The 23,224-nt window shown below is 40.6% G+C and overlaps 2 protein-coding genes and 1 pseudogene across 3 annotated transcripts; 1 reads left to right on the forward strand and 2 right to left on the reverse strand.

Annotated features, from left to right (window-relative positions):
• Positions 1-436: 436 nt before the first annotated feature.
• LOC143545332 (eukaryotic translation initiation factor 2 subunit gamma-like) lies at positions 437-5,578 on the reverse strand. The gene is made up of 9 exons (XM_077037242.1): positions 5,423-5,578; positions 5,219-5,350; positions 5,053-5,114; positions 3,972-4,084; positions 3,783-3,885; positions 2,670-2,897; positions 1,964-2,182; positions 1,624-1,884; positions 437-937 (listed from the first exon to the last, which is right to left on the reverse strand). Exons 2-9 carry the CDS (start codon positions 5,322-5,324, stop codon positions 635-637), a joined length of 1,395 nt encoding a protein of 464 aa, XP_076893357.1. The 5' UTR covers positions 5,325-5,350; positions 5,423-5,578; the 3' UTR covers positions 437-634.
• Positions 5,579-16,845: 11,267 nt separating this feature from the next.
• Positions 16,846-19,195, forward strand: LOC143545312 (20 kDa chaperonin, chloroplastic-like). The gene is made up of 5 exons (XM_077037230.1): positions 16,846-17,018; positions 17,860-18,039; positions 18,126-18,281; positions 18,450-18,527; positions 18,896-19,195. Exons 1-5 carry the CDS (start codon positions 16,851-16,853, stop codon positions 19,067-19,069), a joined length of 756 nt encoding a protein of 251 aa, XP_076893345.1. The 5' UTR covers positions 16,846-16,850; the 3' UTR covers positions 19,070-19,195.
• A 350-nt stretch (positions 19,196-19,545) lies between these two features.
• On the reverse strand, positions 19,546-21,882 carry LOC143545313 (serine/threonine-protein kinase SRK2G-like; annotated as a pseudogene). Its single transcript, XR_013137405.1, has 9 exons — positions 21,709-21,882; positions 21,524-21,616; positions 21,259-21,359; positions 20,896-20,949; positions 20,719-20,810; positions 20,440-20,532; positions 20,260-20,364; positions 19,988-20,086; positions 19,546-19,892 (listed from the first exon to the last, which is right to left on the reverse strand). The product of XR_013137405.1 is annotated as a serine/threonine-protein kinase SRK2G-like (transcript).
• Positions 21,883-23,224: the final 1,342 nt, after the last annotated feature.

Raw genomic sequence — 23,224 nt, forward strand, 5'->3', positions numbered from 1 at the left:
TAGTTGTAGTTTGGGTAAGTCTGCTCTTTAATACTTTATTCTTTTCACCAGGGCTTCTGAAAGCAAGTTCTGAGGGCTAGATAGATGTAAGTTCTTTAATAATTAGTCATCATTTAGGATTCATGCTAGTTATATAATTACGCCTAACCCATAAAACGTGTAAAGTCGATTGGTTTGATGTTTGTCATATTTCAACACATCGTATAGTTTAATGCTTAACGCGTGACCCCCTTACGCCAAACCACTCGATTACTCATACAATGTAATATTAAAACAACTTGATTGCTGTATGTATTCATACAACTTTGTTGCGGACTTGCGGGTATGTTTGGCTATTTAAACATACAGCGATGTTTCACCACTCGTGATAAATTTCTAATCGATGCCTGCAACTAAATCTATAACACAACTCAAATCAACTCATTACACTTAAGTAAAAAAACCGTCACATCTAGTTCTCATCATAAAACAATAAAAACAATTTATGGTGAAAGGTACATGTCTAATGATCATTTCTTCAAACACCATGCAAAGTATTTGTTTAAAGCAGGTTCAAACAGTGTAAAGTAAACCAAAAACAAGAAATAAGAATCAAGGAAGAAGTGATGGACAAAACTGGAATTCAAATGTGTGTCTAAATAGGGCAAGGTGGGATTTCAAGAGTTAGACCGGCTTGAATCTGTCCCCACCCAATCAACCGCCAATGCTTCTCGACTCTCCTGCTCAGAGCAATCTTCTCGCCTTTGCTAGTGCACACGGGTGAGGTCAGCTGCAGTTTTGCTAAATCGTTCTTAACTGCCAAAACACGGGCCCCAGTAGACATAGATCCGATGTTGAGCATCAGTATTTCTGCCTTTGACAGCTTTGATACCTTCCCTTGTTTTTCTGTTCCTTTTGTCTTCACACCCAGTAGCCGACGCAAAAGAAAAAAGTTCACCTGACAGATTGGTGCCCAAATAGCATGGGTCATTTTTTTTCGAGTCAAAAGAGTAGGGTTGCCCGTCAACATTTTTTTCCCAGTTTCACAAATAATCAATGCACTAAATATCATTACAAACAAGGCTGTTCAAAATACTCGATGCTCGCTTGAAATTGAGTAATTGACTTGTTTTTAAACAAGCAAAGGTAAGCTTGGCTCTTTGGCTCGCACATTTGGCTCATTTAAATTCAACCACTTTTATGTGATTTTTAAAATTTGAACTCGTTAATCCCATCTTGGTGTTGACCAATGTCCATTTCTTGAAATAATTAATTATGATTACAAACAAAATAATTAAATTTTAAATAAAAAATATTTTAGGTTGTGTGCAAACAAAGGGTAGCTTACAATCCCTCTGACCCACTCCCTTTATAGCTAAAATTTTAACTTGACCTGCTTGTTGCTAACAAATTAACAAGTCAAGAAATTTCATAAATAAATTGACCAAAATTGGGACCCTGATTAGACATACTACAGGTCACCATCTAGACTCTGCCCACCAGAGATATTTAACCAGTTTTTTAAGTGTACTAATTTCTTAGTAAACATCTTGAAATTTTAAAATGACACCTTTAGGTATCAACCCCACAATAAGAAAAAAGAAAGATTGTACGACCAATTGCTCACATGTTATGAAAGGTTACCTCGAGTTCAACATAAACATCAGGAAGAGACCCAACTTCCCCAAGAACCTGACCCACCAACCGGTCAGCACGAGTCAACATAGGGTCCATTGTTGTTCCAACACCAATAAGACCCCCAGGTACAGCATACTGAAGCTCATTCTGCTCTGCATACAGTGACACTATTCTAGAGTAAATAGGGGTGCACTTAATGTTGCCACTCTCATCTTTAACAACAATCCCAGGTCGCACTTCAATATTCTGGTTTACCTTCAACACACCCTGTATAAAAGAATGTTAGTACAAAAGAAGTAAAGAATAATACCAATCTTAGTACTAAAGAAGTAAAGAAAGAACAGACCTTGAGGATACTTCCACCAGCAACACCACCTCTAATCTCATCAACCTCGGATCCAGGTTTGTTAACATCAAACGAACGAATTACTATCATATTTGGAGGTGATATGAAGTTTCTCTCAGGAATGGGAATTCGTTTAATTATGTATTCGCAAACCACATCAATATTATATCTAAGCTGAGCCGACACTGGGATCACTGGTGCACCGTCAGCAACCGTTCCCTGATATCATAAGTAATAAGTAATGTTCGCTCGGTTATGTTCATTCACCCTGTTCAGTTATGTACATTTGTTTCCATTTATACTTTTAACCGACAAACATTAACGAACACAAACAAGAGCACGTTCATTTTCTCCATGAACTAAACAAACAAGGATATGTTGTTTGTTAGTTCGTGTCTGATCGTTTGTTCAAATACAAACACGTCCAGTTTGTTTTTGTTCGGTTCAGCCTACTGGTTTTTGTCCAAGCTTCTAAACTTTTACAACAAGATTTTTTTCAAAGCAAAAGTATTAGGATGCTTGTTGAAATTAAAAAACACTTAGAGAAAAATGCTACCCATTTGACACGTTTAAGCTAATAATACTTTCTAAACTAGTTTTACCTGATACAACATACCCAAATCAACCCACGAGAGAAAATTAACCAAAATTGTTACCAATTCATGGAAATCAACAAAAGGTAGAGAAGAAAAGCATGGCAGATAACCTGAATGAATTTCTGAATGGCCTCATGTTGATTAATGGCTACATTTTCCTGAATAAGATCAACTTTATTTTGAAGAATAATAATATGTTGAAGCCTCATAATTTCAACAGCAGCCAAGTGCTCAGAAGTCTGAGGTTGAGGACAACTTTCATTTGCAGCTATGAGAAGTAATGCTCCATCCATGATTGCAGCTCCATTAAGCATAGTAGCCATGAGAATATCATGTCCCTGTAAAAAAAAAGATAAAATTTCAAATATACAACTAGTGAGACATGTTGTAAACTATAAGTTCTGCAAAAGGGTTCACTGGGAATGCAGCCATGATGATGTTTTAAACACACTAATAGCCTAACAAATTTTTCTTGCATACATGTTAGCATGAGTTTTAATGTTATATAATCTATATTCCTATGGACTTATACTTCAATTTGTAAAACTGGTTGCAGCATATATCAGAAAGACAGAAACAGTTACCACTGCTTTTATTAGGCCTGAAACAAACTAGAAGTTTAGTGAACCGTTTAGCGAAAACTTCATTTATCATAAACAACCAAACACAAACAATTTTTATGTTCATTTAGTTAAACACATGTCTTGCTCACTCATTAAATTAATTTATGTTCGTTTGTTTACGTTTATTTAAATTTGTTCGTTTACGTTCGTAAATAGACTGAATAAAACTTTTAAAACCATCGCCATTTAGTCTACTTTAATAACTATCCGTTACATTAGTTCATCTAGTTTCAGCTATGTACGTTCGTTTACGTTCACAAAGCGTTCGTTTATACTGCCAACAAACAAACATGAATGAACATAAGAACACATTAACTTCCTTAACAAGCAAACACAAACAAAAAATCCATGTTCGTTTAATTGTTCATGTTCGATCGTTTGCTCAGTTAAACTTAAACGAACGAACACTAACATGATTCGTTTGTGTTCATTTACAAGCCTATTTATGTCTCAAGAGATATGATTCAAAAGTCTAAAAAGTAGTCACTAACAACTTCTAAAGTATAGCAAAACAGAGTTGTGAATGTTTGTAACCAAATACAAATCTAATCACATTAATGCAACTTTTAAGAAAAAATTCAGAGCCTGTTATATACTTACCGGGCAGTCAACAAAAGATACATGCCTAACCAATTTCATCTTGCTGTTCTCAAATCCAGGCACGTCACAAGGAGGGCTATCTTCTTTCCCGCTTCCATAGGCCCTGTGAAAATTCAAACAAATCTTTAATAACATGCTAGGTGATGATAATGGTAAGATACAATAATATTGTCTTAATTGCATTCTTACTTGTAGCACATGGGTCGAGGGCACCTTTCATCTTCACATTTGTATATCTTTGCATTAGCATACCCAAGCTTAATGGTAATGTTACGTTCCAGTTCGTTTTTAAAACGAACAGTCTGGATATGAATGATGACCATGTTATTAAAAAAGTCAACAAAATATGTATAAAAAAGTTTGGGAGGCAGAACTATGTCACACTCCACACAAGACGGGGTATTAATGACTGATTGATACAAAAACATAAATGAGAACTTTATTTCTAACTGATACTTTGATTACAAATACATCACAATTCCCATACCATTATAACAAAAACTTTCATTGAATACTCATCTTCAACAAGATCCTTCTATCTACCTTATAAAGTCTCCTTCAATTAACTTCTGGTGGTTACTTAAGACATATACTTAAAACATGCGTAGATAATCACTAGAGTGTAACCAAATGTAACTTTATTAGGTGAAAGAAAAAACTTGTGAGAACGAATATAAAATCTATTGTTGCTATGAAAACTTGAATGTATTTGTAACCAAAGTATTAGTGATAAAAACAGCCGTGCTTCTTAGTAAAAAAAACATAATGATACATTAACTAACAACAAACACACTTCCAAAAACCATATGCTAGTTAAGCATAATGAAGAAAAAAACCTCTTCACTGAAATTGAATATCATGCACTTTCAAATAATTAAGATAATCCGTAAATTGAAAAATAGAAAAACAGATTCATTGGCCTCGTTATCACTATGGTGTTGAAAACATCATTCAATTGCTCATGCAAGCTTTTTATAACTTGCAGTTAGCCAGTTATTGAGTGGTTCACACTTCACACACACGGTGTCAGCACAAAACATGGCAATTGGTAAACAACAATACACAGATGTTAACAAATATAAAGGCTGATTATACTTAAATCATACGACATGTACTTTAGAATAGCAACAAAACTATAATGTGTTACTGCTTACTACTTCAACAATGATCAGTTTCAGCTTAGTTCTCTCATATCAAAACTTTTTGTGATTTCATATTTGCAAATTAAAACAACATAAAGCAAATGCAGAACTCCAAGTCTAGTATTTACCTGCACACCAGATATTGCTTTCACAACTGTTGACTTTCCATGAGCCACATGACCAATAGTCCCTGTTTACCACATATAAAAATATTTACACTAACAATTTATCATTCACAATTACAAAAGACAGTCCATTAATATACATACAGATTAAACAAACATATTAATATACCAATATTAATCGTAGCCTGGCGAGAAATGACCTCAGGAGAGAGAGGATGCAGCGTTGCCACATCCAGCTTCTTCAAATCCTGCTCCATTAAACCTTTTCGCGCCATATTGAAACCCTAGGTTATCACGCAACCTGCAATTACGAACTGAATTAATCAAATCGTGAATCTGATTTTACATGGATTGAAATTGAAATGAAATTAACCTTTGTTCAGTGAGGATGCACCGAATCGCTTATAGAGATTCTGTGATCCTTTGACGCCGGCGGCGGTGGTGGCAGTAGCAGTGGCGGTGTTGGTGGATAATAATATTGAGTTTAGCTATAGCTAGGGTTTGAGGGTTCTGTGGAAAGTAGTGAGCGTATGACAATATTGTGACTTGGCCGCCACGTTCCGGGTGGGTTTAATAATCCGGCCCGAAAGTTTTCATTCGGGTGGTTCCATTTTTCTTCTTTCTTTTTTATATTTTTTTCCTAACGACATTTTGGAGAGTCTAGTTGCATCGTTTGAACCAAATTATGTTGTTTTAACTTAGCCCAAACTGACTTTAGAGCTTGGATTTGACGTTATTTCATAAAACTTTACCATTAACTGTCATTTCTCAAATTAGAAAGTCTTGTTGCCCCCACTTGATTTATAACATTCAATCTTAAATCAATTATAATATGTATGTGTATGATGGTTAAACTGTTTTACATTTTAAGTAAATTTTAAATACATGTTTGGTTAAACGGTTAAATCAATTATGATAAAAATATATATATATATTTTTAGAAAAAGTGGCAATGAATTAAAATTGGTTGAAGTTCTTGAATGGATTCAACATTTGCTAACTAGTGTGTACATGTAATTTTATGAACGGAATGAGAAACTAAAGATCAATCATGATTAATAAGCGAGAAAGCAAGGATTAAATAATTCTTTTGAAATGATTAAATGAATGATATAAATCTTTTATTTGTCTTGTATGAAATCTAGTACACAAGTATTGAGATGATTTGGAACATATTTTGTGACTAAATATTTCGATATATTAAATCTACATTCATCATGGTAAGCAAAACAAAAAATAGAATGTGAACCTGTCTTCCACTACATGTGTTTCAGGTTTGATTTATCAATTTAATTCTAAACTGTAAACCAAATTATAAAACATGCCTTTTCAAACTCTATCATCAAGGGAAGATATGATTCTTATGGTTATGAGACAAGTCTCAAGTCCAGCATAATTCAAGTAATAAGTTTCTTTATCTACTTTATACCCTTTGTGACGTAATTAAATATTTTTTTATCCTTTTCATTTAGCAATTGTTTGAGTTTAATGTTGGTTGGTAGTAAAATGCGTGTGAAGGTAAGTTCTCGGAATTGACTTTTTGCAAGATTTGAATGTGATCGTTTTAGATGTTCATCTAACCTGGCCGATTTAGTTCATTCGGATAGTTTGATCGGATTCAAATTTCAATGTTTCCTGAACATGTTTGATAGAGTGGTTTATGGTCACCTTAAGTGGGATGAATAGAGTCAACAATACATCTTATATTCAACACGACACAATTACTAATTTTAGCGAGCTTAAACAACACATGTGAACATGTAAAGTAATGTTTTGATACAATTTTCATTTTAAAACTACGACAATCTACGGTATAACTGGGTAGTCGTAGGCTCGCAACCAAACATGATAAGCTTGGATTCGGTTACTGAAGAAACACTAACCGGACCCCGGGCAGATTACTGGTAACCTGGGAGTTAGATAGATGTTTCCCACGAGGGGTTAGACCCTGAGAAGATGGTTCTTCTGATAACCTGCAAAACAGACACCGTGAGCTTGTCACTGAGAAGGGGGGGTTCCTCCTTGTGACCACCCTCCGGCGTGAGAATCAGACTAGATTGCTCTTTAAATATAAGTGTATATTAAGAGATTGCTAGAGCAGATATCAGGTATAATATGATGATAATATGTTAAGATGAGATGGTCATACCATTTGCGGTATTTATAGCCGAAGGTAGGTTTCCAAGGAGGTGTGGCCGGCTGCAACAGTGTTCCTGTTCCACCAACAGTGGCCTACGCACGTGCCCTGCTGGTAGTTGGTGGGTAGGCAGCGGCTGATAGTGACCAGGCCTGCTGTGTACTATTCCTTTTCCACCAACTGCCGGCTACGCACGTGGTATGGCAGTAGTTGGTGAGTAGGCAGCGGCTAATAGTGACACAGTACAGGAGCATGCTGCTCGCCATACTGTTGTCAATAAGCTGTCGTATCTTTAGTCAGATCTTTTTCCCATACCTCGTCAGGTACAGTACAGAAGATCTTCCCGTATCGTACGGACTGGCTTATTTGGGCGGGAGTATTCCCCCTCCCGCCCTTGTGCGGGATTGTTCCCGGCTTTGCTCATTCCCTCAGGTGACACTGAGTGATTGAGAGCTAAGTGCCTTGTGCGTGTAGCCTTGCTGCGCGGGTGGCCTTCCCTGATGGCTTGTATCCGAAGCTGCGGGAACAGGCGGAGTCCTTCACAATCGGGAGGCATTTCCTGCGGGAACAGCTTGCGTACTGCGCGTAAGGACGTCACGTCTCTGAGCATGGTTGGTCCTGCGGATCCAGTTGGTTTCTGCGCAGACGTCCCTCTTCAAGGTGAGTCTTGCGGGTCCAACTGGGCTCTGCTGGGACCTACCTCTTCAAGTCCCCCCAGTCCAATGTTCTTCTCATGAGTGTTTAATAAAGTGAGGTGAACTTTTGGACTTAAGCAAAGGGTTTTGAAAAGGGTTTTTTAAGGTTTTCCATGGGGATTCTTCCCGCGGAAGTACTTGTCACTTGCAGAAATTCCCGAGTTTCCTGCTTGGTCTTTGGGTATGATGCGGGTAGGTCTGTAACCTCCTCGCAAGTCAGGAGCGTTGAGTCCCACTTGTGTGGATTCTCCATGAGGTTTTGGTAGTTTTGAACATAGTGATCAATTATGTTAAAACCACCAATTCCATCCTGGAGCTTCAAACAACGTAGTTCTCGACGTTCCCGCTATGCGGGGATGTTATTTCCGTTTCCGCAAGCATTGCCCAGAAGATCCTTCTTGGTTTCAATTCCCAGCGGAGCGCTAGGTATGTGAAGGGTTTTGTCTTAACACTTTACCCGCGCTCGTCTTACGGTTACTTTACTTCCAAGGTATTCCTGGCGTCAATTCCCTGCGGGTGCTAGGTATGTGAAGGGTTTTGCCTTTACACTGTACCCGCACCCGTCTTATAGTTACTTGGTTGCCGAGGTATACTTGGCTTCAATTCCCTGCGGGTGCTAGGTATGTGAAGGGTTTTGCCTTAACACTGTACCCGCATCCGTCTTACGGTTACTTGTTTGCCAAGGTTTACTTGGCTTCAATTCCCTGCGGGTGCTAGGTATGTGAAGGGTTTTGCCTTAACACTGTACCCGCATCCGTCTTACGGTTACTTGTTCGCCAAGGTTTTCTTGGCTTCAATTCCCTGCGGGTGCTAGGTATGTGAAGGGTTTTGCCTTAACACTGTACCCGCATCCGTCTTACGGTTACTTGTTTGCCAAGGTTTACTTGGCTTCAATTCCCTGCGGGTGCTAGGTATGTGAAGGGTTTTGCCTTAACACTGTACCCGCATCCGTCTTACGGTTACTTGTTCGCCAAGGTTTTCTTGGCTTCAATTCCCTGCGGGTGCTAGGTATGTGAAGGGTTTTGCCTTAACACTGTACCCGCATCCGTCTTACGGTTACTTGTTTGCCAAGGTTTACTTGGCTTCAATTCCCTGCGGGTGCTAGGTATGTGAAGGGTTTTGCCTTAACACTGTACCCGCCTCCGTCTTACGGTTACTTGTTTGCCAAGGTTTACTTGGCTTCAATTCCCTGCGGGTGCTAGGTATGTGAAGGGTTTTGCCTTAACACTGTACCCGCCTCCGTCTTACGGTTACTTGTTTGCCAAGGTAAGGGGTATTTTCCCGCTTACTTTTTAATCTTTTTGAATTTTGAAATTCGAAGAGTTGGTGGAAAGATAAGAACAGTCCAAACCTCTGAAACGTCGTGCGACGGTTTCTTCTGACTGTGTCAGGACGTGCAGGAAGTTATGGTGACGTGACAGTACATGGTCATTCCAGACGCTTTTTCAGGCGCGTGGGCGCGATTTTTCGCGGGCGCGTGGCCGCGAAATTAATGGTATGCGTCCTGTCAACAGCTGTTGCCAGCTTGCTTTTTGCCACGTGTCATAGTTTCATTGCACCTTCGTTTTCTCTCTCTTCCGCATTAATTTCATCGCATTAATTGCGATTAGTATATAAAGGGGGAGAGGGTTCTTTGTAATCCACACTTTCACTCTTCCCTTCATCTTCTAAGCGATTTCCGGCGAATATTCACCTTTTCAGGCAAGCATTCTCCCGAAATCGTTTTCTTCTTCTTTTACAAGATGTCTCGTGATCTCGAATCTACAGCTGATGACAAGGGTACCGCTGGCGAGTGCCAGTGTGCTCTGCCTGGCGATCTGTATCGGTACGTCGTCAGGAAGTTCATGCTCGAGTCTCTCGAGCCTGAGTTTCCTGAACCCCATCAGACGGTGTACGATGCCCCCAGAGGCAAGATCGGGGTTTATGCTGCATTCTTTGTTTATGGGAATCTTAGGTTCCCATTGACAAAGTTTGTTTACCGTGTCCTTGAGAGGCACGGTGTTCATTTGACCGAGTTGCATCCCATGGCGATCTCCAAGATTCGCCACTTCGAGTGGGTATGCCGGATACTGGGCATTGAGCCCTATGTTGACCGCCTGATGACCTTCTACACTTGGAGGTGCATCCAGGGGTGGTACACATTGACAACCCGGATCAAGGGTTTGAAGATTTGCGCAACCGAGCGCAGTCTTCGTTCGTGGAAGAGGGAGTTCTTCTACCTCTCTGCTCGCGCCATCCCCCTTGCCATGAAATTTAAGAACGGGCAAGTACTTCCCAGCCTTCACGCCTCCAACTACAAGGAGGCGGAATGGTTTTCGAAGATATCCCGAGTCCAATCTCCGGTTTACCGGTTTGCGGAGTCCGGGATGGTGATGCTGGGGATGAGCCGGGTGTGGAAGGCTGCCGATGCGCAAAAGATCCCAATCGTCCTCGAATACGGTTCGAACTCTGTTCCTTACGGTATGCTTTGTTTCTTTTCGTTTATTTTGAATTTCTTCTAACTTTTTTCTTGTTTATTTCAGAGGGGAACGACTTGCAGTCGCTCCTAAACCCGCGGGAGGCTGACGGTCCCGCTCGGATGGGTACTCGCGCTCTAGACGAGAACGAGTTGCCCATCCTAGAACAAACGGCGGATCGGTTCGTGGAGGTCTATCCGCTAGGCCATGAGATCCTTAGCGCCCGTCGGCCAGGTAAGGCGCTATTCGACCCTCGACCCCTCAATGTTGAAACCTCTGCTGGAATTCCTCTAATCGTATGTTCTGATGAGGAATCCGCAGATGGTCCTCCGTTGGTGCGGAAGAAGGCTGCCGGCGGGAAGGGGAAGGAGAAGGTGGCATCCACTGCCGATCCAGCGCCTCGGTCTGACTCGGAGACCGAGAGCGAAGAGGTGGCGGGGAATCCCGGTGGTGATAAGACCACCGCTCCGGAGGTTGCGACTGTCACCTCCGGAGAGCCAAAGAAGACGACGGTAACCGGCGCAAAGAGGCCGGCTCCATCGGGTTCGTCCCCGCCTCTCCGTACCTTTAGGCTCAAGAAAACCCGTAAGTACAAACTTCCTTTATCTTTAGCTTCATAGTTTAATATCGTTTTAACACTTATCTTCTTTGTGCAGGCGTGGATGTTGACGCATTCCAGGGTGGAGTGCAGAGTAGTACTTCTCCGCCAATGACAGTAGGCTTGGTCAGCCTACCTGAGGCGACGACCCAGGCGCCTGCGCCTGCTTCCGCTGGTCCAGTTGCTCACTCCTTTGAGCCGACTGTTCCAACTGTGATGACGTCACCGCCGGCTGTGAGTGCGATTTTTACAGCATCCTTCACCGAGCCGGCGGTTACTATTGCCGCGGATTCCGCGGCGGCGACCGCGGCGGCTGCTACCATGCCCCCGTCATCGGCAACGACGGCCGATCCATCAGGTACGCATGGGGCTTCTCGCCAATCTCTGCCACCTTCCCATCTGCCTGACCTCTTGGATGGATTTCCTTTGGGTTCAGGTGATGGGTTCGGCGGCTATCGGCCTGTTATTGACCCTACAGGTGCGTAGGGTTCTTTTGGCCCTTTTTATATATTTTTTCTTTATCATCTTTTCCTAACTGCTTTATGTTTTTTGCAGTGTCGGATTCCAATGAAGTGTATGTTCCACGATGGAACATTCGCCGAGGAACAACCCTTCGCACCCCTGTGGAGTGCGTGGAATGGGCTCGTCACGCTGCTCCCAGTGGTGCGTTGGGGGAAGCCATGGCTAGCTACCAGGAGGGTAGGCTAAGCAATGAGCTTCGGGTTCTCCTGGCCCGGATGCAGCCGCGCGTCGAGCTGCTTTGTCGTGAAAACGACAAGTTGAAAGCAGCTCGCGTTAAAGAAGTGGCTCAGGCGCGGGCTGTCCGGGAGGAGAACCAAAGGCTTTCCGCCGTAGCTGCGGAAAAGGAGAAGGCCTTCAAGGCCCTCGAGGTTGAAGTTCAGGCACGACTCGAGGCCCGTTCCAAGGCTGCCCAAGCTGTTAATGAACAGCTTCGGCTGGCTAAGGAAACTGCAAGGAACGCAACCGAGAGGGCCACCAAGGCTGAAGCTGTTGCTGAGCCTCTACGCGTGGAGAATGAAGAACTTAAAGCCAAATTAGAGGCTCTCCAGCAGGCTCATGACGCCTTGGCGATGGAAGACGCCAAAAAGCTCCAAGAAATCTTGGACCAGAGGGGGGTGCTTGACCATGCTGAGCGTAAGCTGAAGGGCGTCGAAGAGGCTGCGGCTAAAGAAGTGTTGCTTGCCAACCTCAACAAGAGTGAAGCCGAACGCGCCCGTAACGAAGCTCAAGCTGCCCTCCAAGAAGCTCTGGTTGCCAAGGAATGGCTTCTTCGAGAAGCGTTGTCTCAGGTAATCTTTTCTTGTCTTTACGCTTTTCTTTGTTAATAGAAAAGGTTTTTGACACTTGTATATTTTCTTTTGTAGGTTGTGCATCGAGTCTTTGCTGAGACGTCGTATGATGATGCTATGAGCGCAGCCCTCAACGCTTCTCACGAGGATGGGGAAAAGGTCGGCTTCCTGCTTGGTCTAGGGTTCGTTGAGAAAGGCATCCCGCCTTCCAACTTCCCTTTGTACAATGTTGATACTGAAGCTGTTTACGACCAAGCAGTGAATCAGTACGCCGCCTTCCCGCATCCGGTGGTGGAGAAGGTGAATAAAGTTGCTGCTGCTGATGATGGGTTAGCTATCCTTAAAGCTTTCCTTGAACTGCCACGATCTACTGATGGTGCTGTTCCAAGTGGAAGTGGCCCTGAAGCCTGATCCTGAAGATCCCTTCCCACTGCTAGGATAGATTTAGCTTGTATAGATTTATTTTCTTGTAGGCGGGTAGTTACCCGGCCATTCTTGTAATGAATATTTATGAAATATAAATCTTTGTGCGGGTAAGACCGCTTCTTTTACTGGATTCCTTGCTTTATAAACGTTATATGACTTGCATACTTTAGTTTAAATTAGCAATTTTCCAAGTGTTTAGAATAAGTTAACCTTTGAACGTGGTAGATAGGTGTGAAGTTTTGCTTCCTCTTCCGTGATTGTGCGGGTAGGACCGTCACTTGCACTTAGTAGGATGGCTAAACTTTACCTTTATCTGACCTGCGTGTAGGTTTTTCTCATCCTTTTGTTAGAAATTCTGTTTTGAACCGTTCGACGCGCGGTTGTCAATAGGTTAGTGTTCAGTTCCCTTTTTCATGATTCATGCGGATAGACCGGCACTTTCATTTAATGGGACTGAACTTTTCCCCTTCAGCTGACCTGCGTGAAGGTTTGCCGTTTTTTGGGTTTATGCGGGTTTTGCCGCCTTCCCCACGCAACGACTTTCCACGTATTTATGCGGTAAAAACCGGCATATCCGTGTTGAATAAATTAACCGTTCGACGCGCGGTTGTCAATAGGTTAGTGTTCAGTTCCCTTTTTCATGATTCATGCGGATAGACCTGCACTTTCATTTAATGGGAGGACTGAACTTTTCCCCTTCAACTGACCTGCGTGAAGGTTTGCCGTTTTTTGGGTTTATACGGGTTTTGCCGCCTTCCCCACGCAACGACTTTCCACGTATTTATGCGGTAAAAACCGGCATATCCGTGTTGAATAAATTAACCTTTCGACGCGCGGTTGTCAATAGGTTAGTGTTCAGTTCCCTTTTTCATGATTCATGCGGATAGACCGGCACTTTCATTTAATGGGAGGACTGAACTTTTCCCCTTCAACTGACCTGCGTGAAGGTTTGTCGTTTTTTGGGTTTATGCGGGTTTTGCCGCCTTCCCCACGCAACGACTTTCACACTTACGTACGCGGTGAAAACCGGCATTAGTGTTGATAGTTCATAAAAGTATAAATGTAAAATCATCAGCGTCGATGTTTTAAGGAGAATCATTTCCATTAGAAGTGGCTCTTGGCCTTTTCTTTACAAATTTGGAATTGATTTACATGCAAACTGTGTAAATTAGCTCCCTTCCATGTTGTTGGGATGGGAGTGCCATCGAGCCGATACGCACCTGGTTCGGGATCTCGTTCTTTACGCAGCATGTAGTCTCCACATTGTAGCTGGAATTTTATTCGTGTTTTCCCCAGCTGGGGTTCTACACGCATCAGCCTGCTCAGCGTTCATTGCGCCACGAGGTGCGCGAGCGTCCCATCTCTGACAAATGCTTCGACCATGTCCTTTACGTCTATGCATTCTTCGGTGTTGTGGCCTTTTGTCCTGTGAAAGTCACAGTATTTACTCCGATCAGCATTGTGACGATGTCGGATTATTTGAGGCTTTGGCCATGGGAGCTCCTCGGTGGCGAATATCTCGGTGACGCTTTTGGTGAGCGGCGTCCATCTGGAGCTCTTGTTTGACTGTACGTTATCCCTTCCGCCTAACCGATGCTGCAAGCCGGATGAGGTGTCAAAGTTTACCCTTGACTGCCAAATGCCTAGCTTCCGCTTTTTGTTTAATCGGGCGGTAAGGACGTTGTCTTCCCTTGTTTTCTGGGTGTAGAGGTTTGTGCTCTGTGGGAGATCTCTACCCAGTTGCTTCTCCGTTTCCGCAAAGCGTTTAGCTGCTGTCATGATGGCATCCCATGTGGATGGCATGCCATCTTTACCCGTTAAGGTGCGGATGAGCTCTGGGTCGTTCGCGCCCTGGATAAAGGCAGCGCGAACAAGATCTTCGCTAATGTTACCCAGACTTAGCTTCTTCGAGTTGAAGCGAGTGATGAAGTCTAGCAAAGATTCATCTTTCTATCGAATGCATTTGAGGATTGTCCATTGCTCCTCGGTATACTTTCTTTGCTGGCTAAAGTGTTGGCTAAACTTCTGTTGGAAGTCAGCCCAGTCGTAGATGTGGTTGACCGGTAGACGATCGAACCACGCTCTAGCAGCCCCCACAAGCGTCATTTGGAACATGTAACACCACGTAGGTTCCGTCCAACTACTGACGGTTGCCCCCGCTATGAACCTGTTCAAATGATCGTCTGGATCAGATATACCATCATATGTGCCTATGCTGGACATTTGTTTGGCACTTTTTGGGGCAATTGCTTCTGCAATGTCCCTTGCAAATTTGGACGTTCCCGCATTTGCAACGTTTGGTCTGAATGTTTTGGAGAAGTCTCGTGGACTTCCACCTGTGCTTTTTGGTTTGAAGGCTTGTCCAAAATGCCTTCTCGGTTGGGAATCCGTCTCCTTACACTTCCCTTTTGCCCTATGGCGAGGGGTCGCGTCGGAGTCGGATTCCTCCGAGTCATCCAAGTAATCTTCGAATTCGTCAGCCTGCTGGACGGAACGCAAGCGTTCGTCCAACTCAGCTTGGAATTCCCTCTGACGTGCCTCCGCCCATGCCTTAACTTCATCGAGTGTTTGGCGGGGGAGTCTTGTTCGTTTCTCAAACTGGGTATCAGTGAATCCCAGTGGGCGATTATTTACTGCACTTGCCCCAGCTTGGGTAACTGGGGTAGTGTTCGTAAAATTTACTTCACTTGCCCCGGCTTGGGTAGCCGGGGTAGTGTTTGTAAAAACTGTGTTGCCGGTATTCCCCCCAGTAGCTGGGGTTGTGGTTACCGGAGTTTCTTTAACCATCTTGGAAGTTTGAAAAAACTGGAGAAAAATGTTCTAGCTTTATGCACGGATGGCGCCAATGAAGAAACACTAACCGGACCCCGGGCAGATTACTGGTAACCTGGGGGTTAGATAGATGTTTCCCACGAGGGGTTAGACCCTGAGAAGATGGTTCTTCTGATAACTTGCAAAACAGACACCGTGAGCTTGTCACTGAGAAGGGGGGGTTCCTCCTTGTGACCACCCTCCGGCGTGAGAATCAGACTAGATTGCTCTTTAAATATAAGTGTATATTAAGAGATTGCTAGAGCAGATATCAGGTATAATATGATGATAATATGTTAAGATGAGATGGTCATACCATTTGCGGTATTTATAGCCGAAGGTAGGTTTCCAAGGAGGTGTGGCCGGCTGCAACAGTGTTCCTGTTCCACCAACAGTGGCCTACGCACGTGCCCTGCTGGTAGTTGGTGGGTAGGCAGCGGCTGATAGTGACCAGGCCTGCTGTGTACTATTCCTTTTCCACCAACTGCCGGCTACGCACGTGGTATGGCAGTAGTTGGTGAGTAGGCAGCGGCTAATAGTGACACAGTACAGGAGCATGCTGCTCGCCATACTGTTGTCAATAAGCTGTCGTATCTTTAGTCAGATCTTTTTCCCATACCTCGTCAGGTACAGTACAGAAGATCTTCCCGTATCGTACGGACTGGCTTATTTGGGCGGGAGTATTCCCCCTCCCGCCCTTGTGCGGGATTGTTCCCGGCTTTGCTCATTCCCTCAGGTGACACTGAGTGATTGAGAGCTAAGTGCCTTGTGCGTGTAGCCTTGCTGCGCGGGTGGCCTTCCCTGATGGCTTGTATCCGAAGCTGCGGGAACAGGCGGAGTCATTCACCATCGGGAGGCATTTCCTGCGGGAACAGCTTGCGTACTGCGCGTAAGGACGTCACGTCTCTGAGCATGGTTGGTCCTGCGGATCCAGTTGGTTTCTGCGCAGACGTCCCTTTTCAAGGTGAGTCTTGCGGGTCCAACTGGGCTCTGCTGGGACCTACCTCTTCAGTTACGATGACATGTAGTCTAGCATCCGTTACAAATTCGATTATTATCGTCATTGTTATTTTGGAAGATTTGAGAAAGAAATAGAAAGTGTTTTATCTAATCAAAACGAGGCCGTTTTAAGACAAAACCTTCTGGAAGCATCTTCCTATAGTTTTAAACAACACCTCACCCACTCCAATTTATCACCATCATCACTAGGGTTTCGTTATCCTTTCCATTTCCAATTTTCAATCAACAAGGTATGCATGTCATTCTAAATCAACATTATTATTATTCTTCAATTCATATCCAATTGAATCCATTATCCACTTAACATTTGCCAATTAGTTTGTGGTTTTGTATATATAGGTGTATGATATGGCTGCTGCTCAATTGACATCCACATGTATTCTTCCGTCCTTTGAAGGTCTAAGATCTTCAAGCTCTAAACCTTCATCGGTTATGGTCTCTTCACCGTTCAGAACCTTCACTCTCCGGTCAACTCGTGCTCTGGTCGTCAAAGCTGCCACCACTGTTGCTCCAAAGGTTGACTTTTTAATCATTTTGTTTTATTCTTCTGCAATATATCTGCTTATACATTTCTTAGAATTAAGTTAATTTAATTAACTGTGGTAGGGGTGCTTATTATTATGTTACAAACAGATTTAGCTGAAAACCTAATGGAATTATTATTCAATTCTAATTCAGTTATTTGGTTATCGGTTATTGGCTATACTGTTTAGAATTTACTTTACTTAATTTGGTTAAACTATCCGGTAATATTTATCGGTTCGGTTTTTAACCGGAATTGTGACTGAATTCATATTCTTTTTTGTTAAAACATTTCTGTTATTCTGTTTGGGAAGTTTTCGGTTACAACTGAATAGAAGTAAAAACCAAATTAACTGAATCGAATAAGCTGATAACCGAATCAAATTCTTATTCTATTATTTGGTTATTCATGTAGTGTACTTAATTCGGTCTGAATCGGTTAGTTCTGTATGTGACTGAAACCGTATTCGAATTCTTATTCTGTTCGGTAAAGAATTCTATTATTTGCTTCGATAAGTTATCGAATAAAAATCAAAATCAAAATCGAATATACTGATAAGCGAACCGGTGAACTCCCTTAACTGTGCTACTGCAGCATGTTCAAGCTTTAAATTCTTATTCTGTTCAGTAAAAAATTGTATTATTTGCTTCAATAAATTATCGAAAAAAATCAAAACCGAATACACTGATAAGGGAACCGGTGAACACCCCTGTCTGTGCTACTGCAGCATGTTCAAGGTTTAAGGATGTATATATGGTTGAATTACTGTTGTTTTTTTATGTTCATTCTTATTCAATGCATGAATATGTTTTAAATCTTTATTTGATTCTGCAGTACACTACATTGAAACCGTTGGGGGATAGGGTACTGGTCAAAATCAAGGCGGCAGAGGAGAAGTCCGTCGGTGGTATCCTACTGCCATCAACTGCACAGACAAAGCCTCAAGGGGGCGAGGTTGTTGCTGTTGGAGAAGGTAGAACAATTGGAGATAAAAAGGTGGAGATTGGCGTGAAGGTAATTATTTGACCGATTTTGAAACCTTACACATAGTTACTTTGGATGTGAACTTATTGACTGATACGCGTATTATTGTATTGTAGACTGGCACTCCAGTTGTCTATTCCAAGTATGCTGGGACCGAGGTAGACTTCAATGGAGCAAGCCACCTCATATTGAAGGAGGATGACATTGTTGGTATCCTTGAAACAGATGATGTTAAGGATTTGAAGCCTCTTAATGATCGAGTTCTTATCAAGGTTGGACCTTGTTTACTGCTTTGATGTGTATATTTTTTTTCGATTGTGGATTATGATGCAAGATAATTACTTATCTTATTTTGTTTGATTTCAATAAAATTTTGATCGACCTTCTCATCAAGTGACAAAAGTTTGCTTGTTTTCACTTGTTTTGACATTGGATAAAAGGTTGAGGAAGCTGAGGAAACAACTGCTGGTGGCTTATTGCTAACACAAGCAACCAAAGAGAAACCCTCTATTGGCACGGTTAGTTAAACAACCTCTACATATAGTTGCATCATAGATGGTATATACATGTAATAGCGGTGACAGTATTGAATAGATGGTATATATACATGTAATAGTTGCGTCATTTGGGTTGTGCAGTGTTTTATCACATATGGGTCGAATAAAAAAACTTTAATATGTATAACTTAATAAGTTGCCACAAACAATTCTCTTGACTGTCTTCATTCAAAGATTAAGATTAGTATTATGATAATGATAGTTGCCAACCCTGCTGTTTTGACGCAACTAAACAATTGTTTTGCTTAAAAGAAGTCTGTTGTATTTTATTATTATACCTTGTATTATACCTTGTGCTTATTGGATGTTTGTGGGCTTTGGAATCACAGGTGATTGCAGTTGGGCCGGGGCCGCTGAATGAAGAAGGAAACAGAGTAGGATTGCCAGTATCTGCAGGAAACATTGTTCTTTACTCAAAATATGCAGGTAACGAATTCAAGGGGGTTGATGGTTCAGAGTACATTACACTTCGGGCTTCGGATGTCATGGCTGTTCTTTCATAGTTCCTAGGCTTTTGTTAAAATGTATGCTCCTTAAAAAAGGATAACATAGTTTTGCAGTGATGTAATTGCGCCTTTGAGACTTCTATCCAACTGTTTTCTATATCAAGCAAGATTCGGTTGCGAGAATTCAACGCGTGTTCATGTTTTGGTGATTGCTATAAAATAACTACTTTTGTGTCAAGAATTCTACTGTGCCTGCAGAATTTTAATAAAGTAAGAATATGATGCTTGTTAAAATGTACCACCTGATTTTGAAAGTGGATGTTTTAAAGGTGATCAACATGTAATTAGATTGTTAAACATAATCGGTTTTTCGGCTCACTCTCATCTAGTTCACAGCAGGTATATCTACTTTGAGCATCTAAATTGTATGATTAAAGCTGATGTATGTTTGGTTATTAATCATCATAGTTTATTACTTCATTAATATCATACAAAAGAATAAAAACTAGGATTAAAATAAAAATTCATAATACAATACAACATATCAATAATCTGCTCAAACAACATTAAATTCACCACTAGCATGAACCTCTTTCACCCTCTTTTCATATTCATCCTCTTCTTCTTCTACATCTTCTTCGTCAACCTCTTCCTCCTTGTCATCCTCCTCCTCTGCTCCCCACCCAAAATACCCGACAGATTTTGACGTCGGTGGAGGATTTCTCGCCTCGGCTACAATCTTCATGATATCATCCACACTTTGTACCGAAAAACTCGGGTTGTCTCGTTGATAATAGTTGGTTTGATTCGATTCCTTGAGCTCTTTTGGTAAATTCTTCAAGAACCATGGATGATTCTTGATTTCCTTAATTGTAATCCTCTGTTCATCATAATGAAATAAAACTTTAAGCACAAAGCTAATATTTCTTTTATTAAGTTTTACAAAATTTTATTTTTTTTGTTTTTGTTACTGACCCGTAAAGGATTTGCGACAAATATGCGTAAGAGAAGCTGTTTGCATTCCTGAGATATGTGAACATAGTTTGGGATCTTGTACTGTATCGACATAATACGCTGCAAGACAAAGAGCAAGTTGTTAACTGGTGGTTCGAGTCAGATAATGGGTCAAAACACCCCTTGAATTTGGGATTGTGATTTAAATAAATCAAAAATAGTTGATGAGTTTTTATTTATGATATCTGTAAATGTGACACGTCAGCACTAGTGGAATTGAATGTTACACTTACAGTGATGGTTTTTCTGAAATTTTTGGGGTCAGACGGATCTTCAAAAGGGTATGCGCCCACGAGCATAACATATAGTGTTACACCACATGACCACACATCAGCCAACTACAAAATATATATAAATAATTAAATATTAATAAGTAAAATTCGAATGAATATATAAATTTGGCTATTTTGTACCTTGCCATCATACTCTCGACGAGAAAGAACCTCTGGAGCAATATAAGCCGGAGTGCCAACCGTTGATTTTGGTCTTGAATGTAAAAGCGACGACTGTAACATATATATGCATTCGTGTTATTGCATTAGTTATGTATAATCATGTTAGATATGTATCGTAAGTTCAAACCCATTTATTAAACATGTTCGTGTTTATGTTTGAGTAAATCAGACATGTTTAACTAACATGACACGTTTGACGTCTCTAAATGATTACAGTCAACAAAATAGGAAAAGAACCTTTGAATAACCGAAATTGCATATTTTGAGGCGAGGTGCTCGACTCCCGTCCAAAAGTGTATTTTCCGCTTCAAATCTCTATGACATATTTGCTGCATGTAATAACATCGAATTCTTAAACTCATGACACTTTAATGTTGTTAGTTATCAAACTTTAATATATAAACTTTAATGTACCATGGAATGACAGAAGGAGACCCCAGAGATCAATTGTTGGAAGAAATACCTTGCCTATCAAATTAAATATTTTATAAATATAAACATGAAAGTATAGACAGTTTCTTATAAAAATACAAAATTTTGTAAATCATTCATTAAGAGCACATATGTGCAAAAGTTTGTCTTATGTGAATACAACATTTTGCAAGTATTCTAAATTATCATTCAAAAAATACTACGTATATGTTTCAGCCTTTCAGGGAAATATAATATGTTACACGTTTCAAGGGGTATGTGAAATTTCTCTATAAAAATAAGTAATTTAATATATCTCGGTTTAAACTTGTAAAATATCATGTTTTCGAAATAAGAAAGGCTTACCTCATCTTCGCTAAATCGACCTGCAGTGCAAATACGATCAAAGAGCTCTCCCCGGCAGCATACTCCATCACTATTGCTAGATGTGTTGGTGTCAAAACGACCTTTATGCATATTCAAATAAACTAACCGTTAACCAACAATGAACTATATGAATTTCAATTAGGAAATTAAATTTAGAAGTAATTGCAAACATATTGAGCTCAATTTGTGTTTTACAAAAATAACATCGGTAAAAAAAATTCTTAGATCCATCACTACTCGTTACATAAAAGAACGTACATAGCTCCTTGAAACGAATAATATTAGGATGCCGAAGGGATCTATGGTTGATAATTTCTCTTGCCACATTTTCATCAATCTACATCACAATTTTTATACATAAACACCAAAAATTCAAAACAACTTAATAATAAACATTCGCTTACAAAATATTAAAATCCACACGCATACCTTAGAACCGCGCATGATGTACTTCATGGCAACGAGTTCTTTAGTCTCTTTATGTCTCATGAGCCTTGCAACACCAAAATTACCCGCTCCAAGATCCTTCACCACCTCATACTTGTCCATGGCGACGATACGGATGAGCTTCTTGCGGGCTATGACAAATTGACAACCCTCTCTTCCAATGCTTTGCGTATATATATTCTCAAATGTGTGTATGTATTTTGAGATGTGTATATGATATAACTATATATACACGCTAGTGTTAATGAAGATGGGGTCTAAAACACGTGGGAAGGAGACTTGGATATATGAAGTCGGCATGGGAACTCACATGGACTTCCACGAACTCCCATGACTCCAATCGTTAAATTATTGTGTTTGGTTTTTTTAATGTTGAGATTGTCTGTTACTTCAACGTTCAAAATAATTAACCTTTGCCTTTGGATTGGCTTCATAAAATCATAAATATTCATTGTACCTTTGGTGTCAAGTTGATAGATTTACGGCAAAGTTGATACGAGTCAAGTTGCACCACCATAACGAAGGGGTATACACTGGCAATGTCGGGCATGCCCCGGTATGGGAAGCTCATACATTTGTAAAATGACCACCACCGCGTCAACTATTATTTGCATCAATTTTTAAGTTTTAAAAAAGATTGATCCATTAACTATAAATTGTTTTCAAAATTAGGATGCTTTTAGCTTAAAAAAATATAGGTTTTCCCTGAATTTTAATTTTAGATCCGCCACTGGTTTTGTTTTGTTTTTTTTAATGATTTGTAAGTTATAAAATTATTCTATCTTAACAATGATTATAATAGTATACTTATATATGTTATGGAATTTTATATGAATGAGAGAAGATCGTTAACTTTTGTAAAAAATGATTGATTAAACGTCAGATTTAGTTAAAATATTTAATCATTGACCAACATTTTAATATGTAAATCTAAGACTTATAAATCAAGCATATCATCACTATATGGGTATCTTTTTAGTAAAGCGAATAACTTTATATTATAAAAGTTGTTAAAAACAATATAGTTTGTAGTACAATCTACATAAAAAAAGTAATGACATGATAGAAAATAATAATTAATAATTAATCCATGTTGTCGATTTTATTCATGGATGGATACACATGAGTGTGGTGAGTCGCCGGCTGTTGATGAAGGAGAAGCACAAGTGTTTGATAGTTTGACTTTTCTCACCGTCGTCCACTTTTTTTTATTTTATACCACCATTTAACCGTTACCCCAATAATTGGTTATTTATTTAACTTTTTAGTTGTATTTAAATTTGTTGTCTAACGGGTCAGACTAAACGTGCATCCCTGTTGCTCACTTGTTTGTCATACCCACTCACTGGAAAAACCAACTTTCATATTATCCCTTAAAATTATATAATTAACAAATTAGCACAAAATTAAGGATTTCAGATTATTTTCTTACAATGTTGCGCTTTCTTTTTATGTTTTCGGGTTTCGGGTTTTGGGTTTATGGTTCGGGTTTAGGGTT

The sequence above is a fragment of the Bidens hawaiensis genome, unplaced genomic scaffold, assembly GCF_021521415.1.
Source record: "Bidens hawaiensis isolate Kalapana, Puna unplaced genomic scaffold, B.hawaiensis_p1.1 tig00013897_1, whole genome shotgun sequence".
NCBI classification, from domain to species: domain Eukaryota; kingdom Viridiplantae; phylum Streptophyta; class Magnoliopsida; order Asterales; family Asteraceae; genus Bidens; species Bidens hawaiensis.

Coding starts and splice junctions, on each gene's coding strand:
- LOC143545332 (XM_077037242.1), bottom strand. CDS start 5,324: ATGGCGCGAAAAGGTTTAATGGAGCAGGATTTGAAGAAGCTGGATGTG. Junction 2,898..3,782: donor TATCTTTTGTTGACTGCCCG/GTAAGTATATAA, acceptor TTTTTTTTACAG/GGACATGATATTCTCATGGC. Junction 2,183..2,669: donor CCATTCAGAAATTCATTCAG/GTTATCTGCCAT, acceptor TTATGATATCAG/GGAACGGTTGCTGACGGTGC.
- LOC143545312 (XM_077037230.1), top strand. CDS start 16,851: ATGGCTGCTGCTCAATTGACATCCACATGTATTCTTCCGTCCTTTGAA. Junction 18,040..18,125: donor AGGTGGAGATTGGCGTGAAG/GTAATTATTTGA, acceptor ATTGTATTGTAG/ACTGGCACTCCAGTTGTCTA. Junction 18,528..18,895: donor AGAAACCCTCTATTGGCACG/GTTAGTTAAACA, acceptor TTGGAATCACAG/GTGATTGCAGTTGGGCCGGG.